We start from the raw sequence: 12,611 nt of genomic DNA, 5'->3' as shown, positions 1-12,611 counted from the left end.
GTGGGGGCTGAGAGCGGGGCCAGTGGCTGCAGCAGCTCCAGGCGCTCTCTTTGCCCAGGAGCCTCTTGGTGCAGGGAATGGCGTGGCCCGGGGTCCTCAGTCTCCCTGGGAATGCTGCTTGGAAAGCAAGCTTCGCTGCCAGCAAAGGGCAGGAGGCTGCTTTGGGAACTCTGGTGTTGGTGCCTCTGGCAGAGAGGAGGGTCCGGGGCCCGGATGCCGGCGTCCAGGCCCGCGTCCCCGTGCAAGTAACCGAGAATAGGCCCATCGGGACCTGCACAGCCTATCCTGGATTACTTGAACGAGGCCACGGCCTCGCCAGGGCTTTGGTCCTCCTCCTGGCGCCTGTGGCTTCATTCCCTCAGGACAGAGAGTGTTTGATCCCCGCCCCGTGCCCTGGGGTCTCATAGAACAGTCTGGAGGGAGGCTGGGGGAGCTGGTCTGGCCACAGCAGGTCAGGCCCCAGAGGGTCACGCTCACAGTCACGAGGTATTAATGTCTCTCCTCATTCTTGCCATGCCAGTGGGCAGCCTCGCCTTTGCCTTCGGCTCATTACTTTGTAACATGAGCCAAGATAATAAGTGCAGAAGCCTTAACTGCTTCTCAGATGCTAAGTTAATTCAGGGGATGCTTTTGCAAATGTTAAATGCCCAAGGGCCTGCCGTTTTGGCTCCCCTGATGGCTTTTAAAAGCATGAAGTGTGGAGATGCTAGGGACAAAGCTGCCTTCTCCAGGCACGGCTTCCTGGCAGGGCCTCCTGGCAGGCAGGAAAGGGACTGAAGTGTCAGGGGAAGAGTCTCATTTGAATTCTTTATGGTGTATTGCCCTTGAGACAACATGTTCTCTGGCTGAGTCTCGGTTTCCCCATCTGGACATGAGGTGGCCGGATCGGCTGATTTCCAGGGCCTTGGCAGTTCTGACACCCTCCACTCAAGGACCAGAGGCTACGGGGCATTGCTAAGGAGACACATCCTGTTATGGGTCAAGCACCGGGAGAGAGAGTTCCCTTCCTGGGATGTGAACTATCAGGCCAGAGACTCCACTTCAAGACCGCGGCGCGGACAGGAAGATAGATGGTCAGATCACCCCTGTGGGAACCCCCACAAAGGCCCTGCAGCCTTCAAAGCTACTTTTCCTGCAATGTTTCCAATATGTTCATAAATGAAGTTATTCCCGGGGGAGCTTCATGCAGATAAGGAGGAAAAATCAGGACCAAGATGCAAGCCAACGGACTAGGCTCTCTATGCAACGCCGCCCGCGGATCCCAAACTCACACCCTTCTCCCTTTCTCTAAAGATTCCCTGGAGAACATGGTGCAGGAGCGACAAGATCAGGCTGGAGTGGCCAGCATGGGAAACGGACCCCCTTTCCTGAGAATCCACCGTAAGTGGCTGCTGTGCGGCCTTTTCCTGTCGCCTGCTAGGAGAGTAGCCGAAAGCAATTACACGAGGAAGTTAATTAGACCATCAACCCAGACCAGCGGAGGGCACGGAAACCTCTAAACGCCTGCATCAAATCAAAGGACGATTTGAACTTGCAACCACATCTGATATTTATAATTTCCCTTACAACCTCAGGATGCACATTTAAGAGCGAAAAGAAGAGCAGGATACCGCTGTATTTACTTTACAAAGCTTGCTTCCTTTTGATTCAGTAATAAGATGATTACTGAAATGGGAAGTTAAAGTCCAGAAGAAACGTAATTACTAAAACATGCTCATCGAAATTCAGACTTTGGCTCTGATTTCTTACCTGATGTATCGTTCCATCGATTTCAACCGGAACAATAAAATCAGCGTTACTAATAGGCTAGAGAGAAAAGAAACCCTCGTTAATACGTCTCGAAGGGTGAAATAAAATGGAAAATTTTAGCGAGAAAAGCGCTTGCCTGGACCAATGTGTTTGCTATTGGGAAAAACAGTTCAGAAGGATGTGGGAGCGCGCCTGGGTTCCTTAAAACAAGCACAAGCAGGAGAGCGTATTATTATTTTTCCAGAATATCGTTACATTTTCAGCATCTCGGTCCAACCTCTTCATCACCTGCCTTTGCCTCAACCACTAACGGGGCGGGGGGAGAGGGAGGGCAGCCTGGCTGGGGAATGGGGCTCAGGAGCTCAGCTCTGGTCTAAAGCCCAGATAACACGGAACCACCACTGGCCGCCAGGGGGAGGCGATGAGAGCCCAATGGTCCCAGAGGACAATGCTACTTTGGGGGCAATAATTAACACCGGGCCCACGCGTGCCAGCTGCCCAGTGACGGGCAGGAGATGCTCAGCCCATGGACACGAAGCAGGGCCAAGGACTTGCGGGGGTGCAGTTAGAGGCCACACAGCACGAGCTGGGGCAGGCTCTCTCTGGACCCCAGTTCCTCCTCTCTTCCACAGCTGCTGTGACGCGTGTCCATGGCTACCTCCAGTCCTGAGCACCAGGGAATTCAGGCCACCCTCGCAGGTTCTGGCCTAAGTCACACTCACAAACTGCGGGATATTTCAGATAAGGCTGCCCATGTTAATGCCATCTAACAGTCAACTATGATTCTTCAGCAGCTGCTACGTTCCCAACGACGGACTCACAAAGAATCTAAACGGAACTCCACAAATCAGGAAGAAACGACTCCAGTGAACAGGCCCAGGAGAAGCATCAGGGTGCAACCCCTTGGGACGAGCAGGAGAGTCAGGGAGGGAAGGAGAAGGTGCGGGGTGGCCCCTGGGCAGGGGTTTGGGTACAGATTCTCTGGTCAGACTCTGACCTGGGGTCTGCCTTGAAGCCCATCACTGTACACATTCTCCTTTGCTGTGTAAACGGAAGAAACGCAGAAAATACAGCCACCACTAAGCACATCACTAACACGCTGTGAGCACCTGAGGCTTGAGATAACAGTTGATTCACCCCTAAGGCTGGGAGGCCAAGGACGAGTTCACAACTGAAATAATTTCGCGACTAAAACAGGGAATCACGCTAAAAAGCAAAATGGGGCCGAGGGAAGCAGCTCTCACGAGGCATTAGATTGTGAAATCATATTCCACCGAGTATATTGAAAGAACAAAAACATCCCCAGCTCAGAGAGGGCACCCGCCCTTGATCCCGTCACGTGATGGTGTGTGTGGAGGAGGCCAGGGGCGCCAAGGCCAGGTGCACAAGCGTATGTGCTATACAAGTTCAAGGAGAGAGGCTCACAGCCTTTGAATTCTCAAAGGGCTCTGAAATGCCCAGAACATTAAAAAAACCCATACAATCAAGACTATTCTGCTTGCCAATGCAGGCAGGCCAGGCAAGAAGAAATGAGGAGATGCTGTCCACGTTCAGGGGCCTCTGAATGCCCTGGGAGCGGGCCCTGGAGACATTAAGGGCTGCGAGCCCACCTGGGGAGCCAGGAGCTCAGCAACCTTGGGCGGTCTGGCCAGCGTTGCCTACCCTCCCAGAGCTGCTTGGGGGGCAGCTGTCTATGATGTGATGGCGACTGACCCCTGCCCTAAAGGGCTTCCCTCCCTCCAGAGGGACTTGAAGAAGGCCTGAGCAGCTTGCTTGTGGCAGGGAGGGGACAAAAGGCTCCAGTGCCTTTCAGGGCTGAGCTGGGCCACAGGCCACTGCAGCCCCTGGTCCAGTCCTGGGAGGGCCCTCGAGGTGGTGGGTGGTACCACCTGCCCTAGCGGCCAGAGGGCCCTGTCTCACTGCTAAAGGCAAGTGTGGCCTCTCCTCCTCTCTCCCAAAGGACCCAAAGGTAGGCACCTGGCCCTGACCTGTCCAGGAAGGCCTGTGTTTAGTGAGAGCAGGCGAAGGAAAAAGATGTTGGCACAAAGGCCTGCAGGCAGACTGATGGCTCTTCCGCTTCCCACATACCATCAAGGGACGCCTGGTTACGTGAGACACATGCCCCATCGTGGATGGGGCCTCCATGTGACGTAGGGGCATCTTGGGATGCGCTGCACAGAGGAACGTGCTCTAACGGGCCAGCGATGCCAGAGATACCCCGAGGCAAACAGGACCAGGACCCTAAACACCGCTTTCGCCCCCAGCACACCAATCCCCTACTTCCAAGCCTTTTCATCATTGGCCTCTTTGAAATAGTTTATTCCTTTTTTCAAAAAATGGAAAATGGTTAATGAGCTCATTTCTCAACAGTGTAATTACAGCTGCTCCCGCATGGAGGTCCTCTGGTAATTTGTAATTAAGTTTTGCTCTTATTCTGACGGGGACCTGGGGAGTGAGGGGGGGTGATAAGATGTAGACTACCTGCCAGGCCAGTGTGGCTCAGTGGTGGAGCATCGGCCTTTGAACCAGGTCATGGTTCAGTTCCCGGTCAGGGCACATGCCTGGGTTGCAGGCTCGATCCCCAATGTGGAGTGTGCAGGAGGCAGCAGATTAGTGATTCCTTCTCATCATTTGATGTTTCTACCTCTCTCTCCCTCTCTCAAATCAATAAAAAACATATATTTTTTTAAAAATTGTAGACTATCTGATGCTCACCTTGACATCACAGAAGCCCCGAACCCTTCAGGGGAAAAGCCATTTAGCAGGTGGATACTCATTTAGCTGCAAAGCTTCTCAAATCCCTAGCAACCTCCTGTGATGAAAATGGTCAAGATAAACGGCGGAATCTGTTCAGATGCCGTCCCTCTGGAAGTCGTCTTTGGTGTTGGACATCTTTCAAACACGGGTCTGGGAAAACTTCCAGGGGAGCAGGTTGCTTGGACCGTGCCCCCCCGCCCCTTCCGGTAACACATATGGCCGGCCCTCTGGTTACCCTGACAAATACACCGCAGTGTCCCGGGGCATCAGTGCACCGCCAGCCTTGTGCCTCCTGAGAAGCACTTCTGAGGGTGAACGTGCTGGAAAGTCCCACCTCATACCTGGGAATGGGTCTCAGGGCTCCTGGCAGCCCAGCATCCCCCTGCCAAACCCATGATGTTAATATTCAACTCCCTGAGTTACTGTTCACCTGAGTTAATAAGCAACGGTTACTGGGATTTCTTCATGAACATGAAGCCACACACGAACCACCATACGTTTCCACCCGATGGCAACCAAAGCACAGAGATCGCGGACGGCCTTTACGCGGACTCACCTTGAATGAACTATGCACCAACGTCTCATCTAAATCAATGACCACACATTTCTTTCCATAGTCGAGCACCGTCACCTCGGGCAGGAGGTATTTAGCTGGTGGCTAAAGAAAAAAGAAACTGTTATTACCTTGATGTAAAAGACACACCCATCCTCTTATTACCATATTGTACTACGTTAGTGAGGTTAAAAAGGAAACCGAACATTTATTGATTTTAAATTCTTTATTGTTTAAAGTATTATACAAGTCTCCCTTCCCCCCATTGGCCTCTCCCTGGCCGCCCCCAGCCCCCAGCACATGCCCTCACCCCCCTACTGTCTATGTCCATTGGTTATGCTCATATGCATCCTACAAGTCCTTCGGTTGATCTCTTATCCCCTCACCCCCTGCCTTCCCTCATAGGTTGGATAGTCTGTTTGATGCTTCTATGACTCTGGTTCTATTTTTGTTCAACAGTTTATGTTGTTCATTATATTCCACAAGTGAGTGAAATCATGTGGTATTTATCCTTCTCTGACTGGCTTATTTCATTTAGCATAATGCTCTCCAGTCTCATCCATGCTGTTGCAAATGGTAAGAATTCCTTCTTTTTTACAGCAGCATAGTATTCCATTGTGTAGATGTACCATAGTTGTTTTTTCCCTACATGTTAATTTTCTGAAACCAAACATTTTGATGCCTGGTCAAGTGCATCATGGAATTTTATAGTTTGCAACTGAAGTTTTACCAAATTCTGTGCCATTGTCTGAATGGCCATTATAAGGGCCGAGACTTGGGAACCAGATAAACCTGGGTTTGACTATCAGCTATGTCTCTTGGATGTAAGCTGGGACAATAATACCTATCACAAAAGGTTGTGGTTATCAGCTATAATTGCAGCAAATGCCCGCATTTGCCTGACACATGTATACTGGTTATGGTTATTGTTAAAATGAACTACACAGAAATGGAAGTTTAATTATAACAGTGACTCTAACTATGCAGGCTCATTTCCTTGGACTCACATTGTGTCCGAGGTTCACCATGGTACATAAGCATATTTCAGAGCTATACTGGAACCACAGTATTTTTTTTTTTTAGTGATTGAAATTTTCATAAACTTGAAGGGAAACTATAGACCCACCAGCAAAATGCAATCCAAAGTAACCCCCGGTCGTAGGAAACAGAAATAAAACGGGTCCAGACCCAGCGCCCTGCCTAGTGCCTGCCCCACGGCGGTGGAACAGAGAGTGAATGCGGCATTTGTGCCCCTCTGCTTTCACCCACATGCTGTGTGTGAACCAGAAAATCGATTTCTATGTCTTTGTAGTAGCTGGCTCTAACCGTGTGATAAAAAGGTCGTAAAGAATTAATAAAATGCTAGATATCTTCAGACAACCTCATTCTGGATTCAGAGTATTTCTTTCTTTGGGCCTTGCTTCGTTTTCAGAAATGATCTGAAGTATTTTAGTTTACTTTGTGGCATAGCCAGTATCCAATGTTAATAAGCTAATTCTCTGAGCTGGAAGGTCAAGCTCTGTTCAATGTTTAATACTCAACAAAACACAGGGAAATATCTGTCCCTAGCCGCTGAAGAAGGAACAGTTTGGTTTATCAAATAAAACGAGAAAAGTGAAGTCAAGATGAATTCCTTTTTAAATGCCTTTGTTTGTTTGTCTTTGTTCTAAATGGAACCTTAGTCAAGGACGTGGAGTTAAATTTGGACTTCAGCCGGTTCAGAGGGGAAGGTAGCAGAGGCGGCATCTGGTGCATCGGCAAGTGGGATGAGCATTCTGGCAGGTACTGGGCGGGGCTGACCAGGACGAGGCTATGTGTGGGGACACGGGCATTTCTCATTCTAGAGGGGTTCTCTCTAGTGAGTGTGGGTGCTTCATCCTTCCCAACCTCACCCAGAAGAAAACGCCTTTATGGCCTCCCTATTCACCAAGCACTATTCCTAACCTCGCAGCACTGGGAACAGGTGTGCCTAGACCTGGGCCATGGGACTCAGGGTCCTAGGAAGGACTGTGTCATTATAAACCAGCAAGCAGGCAGATTATTGGTGAAATTAACATACACTTGCAAGACGTTTTCTATTGAAAAGCGCTTTAAAAAGGCAGGGTATGATAAACTCTACAAGTGAACATAAGGATTTGGGTTATTTCTGTTTGAGCAATAACAGAAAACATGCTTGTGACTAGAATAACATTGGTTTTAATTTCTTATTATACAATGATGTAAAGAATATAGGCATGGCTCAGCTCGTGTAACTCAAGAGGTCACCTTCGATTCCTGGTCAGGGCACATGCCCGGGTTATGGGCTTGATCCCCAGTAGGGGGCATGCGGAGGCACCCGATTGATGATGTTTCTCTCATCGATGTCCCTATCTCTCTATCCTTCTCCCTTCCTCTCTAAAAATCAATAAACACATATTTAAAAAATAAAAAAATATAGAGACATGAAAACACAACTATCCTCTTTTCCATGCTCTTTCCGCCCCCAAACCCTTTCCCCAGATGTCTCCCTTTTTAGCTTGGTGTCTATCTGTCCAGTCCTTTCTCTATGCAGTTAAGCCCTAAAACAGCATTTTAACTTTATGTAACTGAGAGCCAGCCTGGAAAGTAAGAATCTAGACATTCTATCCCTGGCATATCTGAAAACACCCAAGACCTGCCAAAAGGGGTTCAGTTATTGTCCAAACCCAAGAATAAAAATTACTTTCTTAGCATATTGAACCCACACCTGACAAGCATTCTCTGAGTTCACAGTAAGTGAAGGGCCTCCCATCACTGCTCTGAGGGAAAAGAGCGAGAGGGTGTTAAGCAAGCTATTGACTTAGCATCTTTTATTTAAAAAAAAATATATATTTTATTGATTTTTTACAGAGAGGAAGGGAGAGGGATAGAGAGTTAGAAACATCGATGGGAGAAACATCGATCAGCTGCCTCCTGCACACCTCCTACTGGGGATGTGCCCACAACCAAGGTACATGCCCTTGACTGGAATCGAACCTGGGACCCTTCAGTCCGCAGGCCGGCGCTCTATCCACTGAGCCAAACCAGATAGGGCTGACTTAGCATCTTGCAGAGAACAAGGCCTGGCGGGGGGCAACGGGCTGGGGGATCCCATCAATCCTTAGCCCGTCTCCTAAGGGCACACAGCTCCTCTGGGAGCAGGGCTTCGGGTGCAGCAAACCCTCCAGACCACGGGTCAGAATTCCTGCGGACAGCTGTGTCCTTGGAGCAGGCAAGGACACTGCACACAGGCAATAGTGCTTTGTTGCTTCAATTGATCTGTTCAGGTGATGCTTGAATCATTAACTAAAAAAATGTCCTGAAGGAAATTTTCTCTCAGGCCAACATAAAGCTGAACAAGAGAAACACCAGTTCGATCAAGAAGAGTATCGCCAGGGGGATGAAAGGGGGTGAGGATGGGTGGTGGTGGTGGTGGGACAGGGAGCACGTGGTAGTATGGGGAGGAGGAAGGGACCGTGACTTGTCATCCATAGTTTGGGAATTCTCTCCCTTGGAGTCGATCTGAAACTTCCCGTCCTGGTGAACTTGCAGCCATGAATAGTTAACTCTAGAGTTGCTTTCATTCTTCTTTTTTAAAAAAATATGATTTTATTAATTTCAGAGAGAGGAAGGGAGAGGGAGAGAGGGAGAAACATCAATGATGAGAGAGAATGATTGGTTGGCTGCCTCCTGCACGCCCCCTACTGGGGATCGAGCCTACAACCTGGGCATGTGCCCTGACCGGGAATCAAACGGTGACCTCCTGGTTCATAGGTTGACGCTTAACCACCGAGCCACGCCAGCTGGGCAGTATTTTTTTTAAACCACGAGCTTGCATTTATTGCTTTGTGAAAAATCAAAACGCCAAACCCGCACACAGACACAGAAAAGCCTGGGAATGAAAAAAGAGGGGCGAGAAGCTGAGACGGGGGACCCCTGCTGGAAATACTCGAGTGTATCAGGGCCTGGAAAAAGCTTTCAGGAGGCTGTGGGACCTGCTTGGTGGGCTCAGTCCAAGCCTGGCTTTCTGGGCCTGTGGCGCGGCACCCCAGGCTCTCAGGGGCTCCCAGGACCGACCAGGTCCCCCTGTGTTTCAGAAGAGCTACTCTGGGTGTGCGGCCTGCGGCCCTGACAGGTGGGTGCAGGTTCTGCAGGGGAGCCTCAGGCCCGAATCCCCGGGCTGAGCTGGCCGTCAGATGGACGTGGCTCGGTTCTGCATATAAAGCGGGCTGTGGAGAGACCACACGTGCCCCTCAGTAGAACTGCTTTTCTGGAGGTTATCACTCAAAGGAGCAAGTTTCTCGAGCGAGGCTTCGGTTTTCTGCAGGACAGCTCGCAGATCCGTAAGGCCGGCCCCAGTGCGCAGACGTCAGAGGCAGCCAGCAGGCTGATGACCCTGCACGGGGCTCCGTTACACAAGGAGCCTTCTCCCTCTTGGCTCTTTTATTCCAGGATTCCAGAATGAGTCTGGGCGTGTGGGTAGAGGGCCATCTTTCTCAGTAGTGTTTACCCCGACCAGTGCTAGCTTTACAGACAACAGTGAGTGAGCTTTGAGGAGAAAGAGCGCACTGGAGTGTCCGAGGGAGGGGGAGAGGTGCCCCTGTCACCTGCGTAACGTAGGAGCCTGTGCAGGAAGAACACAGTACATGACCCTACTGGGTATGGAGGCTCTGAATCTCACTGGGGATTGAAACTATGCGAAAAAAATCCACGGAAAGATGGAAGAACAGATCTGAATCCTACTCAGCGTTGGAGAAGAAGTCGTGCTGCCTGACCAAACGTTTTGATCAGTTTACCCAACAAAGCCCGACCCCCAGGTGTGCTGGCAAAGTCTGAACCACTCCACAAACCCCTGCAGCTTGTTAATACATGGAGAGTTAAAGTTTCGAGAAAAATGAAATTATCAGACACTTCTTGGGCAATTTGTAAGTGACATGCAATACCAAGTGTAGAGTCAGCCTGTGCGAATGAAATCCATTCCTTTCAAGTGTAGGACTGTTATGTCTCTTGGATGGTCCCAGCAAATAAATTAAAAAGTCCAAGGAAAAATAGAGAACCAGTTTGAATCAGACAATTTGAAGAAGAGAATTTTTTGGATTAAAATATCAATTTGTGTCCCAGCTGGTGTGGTTGAGTGTTGACCTATGAACCAGGAGGTCACAGTTCGATTCCTGGTAAGGGCACATGCCTGGGTTACGGCCTCGATCTCGATTCCAGGGAGGGGGGAGGGGGGAGGGGTGTAGGAGGCAGCCAATAGATGTTTCTTTCTCATCAATGTTTCTATCTCTCTCTCCCTTTCCCGTTCTCTCTCTCTAAAAATCAATAAAAATTATTTTAAAAAATGTAGCCTCATTTCACTTTTTAACAGAACAGAGTTGGCTATACGACATGATAAAACACAACATAAGCAAGAACATTTTATACCAGTAGGACAACAGCTGCAAGACTCTACGAATGTTTAAATAAAATTGAATAAATAATACATACACTTGGTATGGGAATGACCTGCCTCTGGTCACCCTGAGGAAAAGAGAAAAAAAAAGTCATTGTCAGGTTTGAAGAGAAGTAGAACAGATACTCAAAAGAAACCTGAAAGCACTTCTGAGTGTACAGCAGGCACATGACTTCCCATCCTCGGTACCCTGGCGGTATTTAGCGCGAGGGAGGAACCCAACGATTGCCACAGTCAGGGTCTCTGCCTCCCAGACACCCCCTCCCACGACAATCCAGGCTGGGTTCCCGAGGCTCATTACTCATCTTGTTTATTTGCATAGTGCCTCTCGTACTCCCAGAAATTTAATCCTTAACTGAAATTTAAAAATGAAAACCCATACACTACTTTGATCCATGACTCCCTCTAATAACTGGCTTGTTTCTTCTTTTCAGTAGGTTTTTCCCTGAGAAGACTAAGCCTTCAGTCTACACAGTGGGCAGGGAAAGGAAGACAGGTTCATCAGGTTACAAGGAACCTCCTGGCCACTCCTGGTCCCCTTCTAGGGAGGACCGGGCAGGAGGTCAAGGCGAGGTACAAGAAGTGCCCTTCAGGCCACAGACACGGGACAGCCTTCCCTTTAAGGGGACAGGACCTGTGTTCTCAGGGGGTGTCAAGAAAATCCAGACCCTGGCCTGGCTGCTGCGGCTCAGTGGTTGAGTGTCAACCCATGAACCAACAAACAGGTTGCTGGTTCCTGGTCAGGGCACATGCCCGGGCTGTGGAGTGGATGCCCAGTAGGGGGCATGAAGGGGGTGTGCAGGAAGCAGCTGATGCATGTTCTGCTCTCACATCACATGGATGTCTCTCTCTCTCTCTCTCTCTCTTCCTTCTTCCTCTTCCTTCCTCTCTCTCTAAAAATCAATAAAAACATGGTAAAGAAAAAGAAAATTCAGGCCCCAAGGAAGAACCTCAATCATTTCCTCAGTCGTGAATGCCCCTCCCCCATTCCACACATTTTGGCATCATTAAGAAATGCTGATAAAAGAAGAAATTTATCTCCATTGAGCTTTTCCACGTCCTGTGCTGCTTCTCTTTTAGATGGTGGGATAGGAGGCAACAGATAGCAGCAGCGGGGGTCCGATAAGGGCGTGCTCCGTTTCACGGTCTCCCACACACCGAGCGCTTTGTGAAAAGCGTAACCATCTTTTATGAAGGGGGGGTCTGGTGGCGGGGGTGTCACGGGAAGGGGCCAAACCTGACTGTCGACAGTGGCAGGTGGCTGGCACCTTCCTGAGCTCTGCTCTGACTCTCAGAACCATTTAGCAACTTCCTGATTGTCTCCAGACCCTAGTCGTCCCCTCTGCAGTCTAACAGCGACTGACTACCGTTTCCTCTTGAGATCATCTTGATGGCTCTTTCCTGCTTCAGGACACTCGGGGCTTGTCTTAAGGAATCTAAATGGCCTCTTGCCATTATTCAAAGCAGAGCTGTGCTGCTCTTCAACACACAGTGGGCGCCATCGAAGCAAATCCCAGTTTGCAAGAACCTATATAGAGAAGGTCATTTCAGCAGCTCTTAAATCGTACTATTTCCAGCAGCTGGACTTGGGCGATTGGAACCGGCTGCTCACAAGCCCTCACAAGCTGGGTGAGCCTGGAGCAGGGTTTCTCAACCCCAGCACTGCTGACATTCTGGGCCTGAGAACTCTGCCCTGGGGGGCTGTCTTGGATGTTGTGGATGCTTAACAGCATCCCTGACCTCTACCCACTAGATACCGGTAGGACCTCCAGTACTGACCATCAAACATGTCCCCAGACATTGCCAAATGTTCCCCAGGGGGCAAAACCACCGCCACTGAGGCCCTGCACCAGAGGGAGACTGCACACAGCTCCCCCACACAGGCACCCCTTCCATGAGGGGAGCACATCAGTGAAGCAAGGTAACTCTGAAGGGCTTGACAAAACACAGGCTATGACCAAAGGCACTACTCTAGACAGACGTCTGGGTTTGAAAATCACCCCAGAAGTTTTCATGTATGCGTGTGTGTGTGTGTGTGTACGCGCACATGGGGTATGCACGTATTAGTGAGTGTCCAGAGACCTCGCTCACTTTGTCCTCACC

General features: G+C 49.8%; 1 protein-coding gene across 6 annotated transcripts in view; it reads right to left on the bottom strand.

Annotated features, from left to right (window-relative positions):
* Window positions 1-12,611, bottom strand: part of CTDSPL (CTD small phosphatase like) — a 105,839-nt gene that overhangs the window by 13,250 nt on the left and 79,978 nt on the right. For 4 of the 6 annotated variants that reach the window (XR_004971631.1, XM_036333156.1, XM_036333160.1 and 1 more), the window contains exons 3-5: window positions 10,544-10,576; window positions 5,063-5,164; window positions 1,750-1,806 (exon numbers count right to left, since the gene is read on the bottom strand). Coding sequence is in view for 5 of the 6 variants with exons in the window: in XM_036333156.1 (XP_036189049.1) it covers window positions 1,750-1,806; window positions 5,063-5,164; window positions 10,544-10,576 (192 nt within the window). In the remaining variant the exon portion in view is untranslated. The remainder of the gene's footprint in view (window positions 1-1,749; window positions 1,807-5,062; window positions 5,165-10,543; window positions 10,577-12,611) is intronic. The other 2 variants (XM_036333157.1, XM_036333159.1) reach the window with 1 other exon arrangement.

This window comes from Myotis myotis, unplaced genomic scaffold, assembly GCF_014108235.1.
Source record: "Myotis myotis isolate mMyoMyo1 unplaced genomic scaffold, mMyoMyo1.p scaffold_m19_p_13, whole genome shotgun sequence".
Lineage (NCBI taxonomy): Eukaryota > Metazoa > Chordata > Mammalia > Chiroptera > Vespertilionidae > Myotis > Myotis myotis.
Note: the sequence above shows the minus strand (reverse complement) of the source record. Positions and strands in the feature narration are given on the sequence as shown.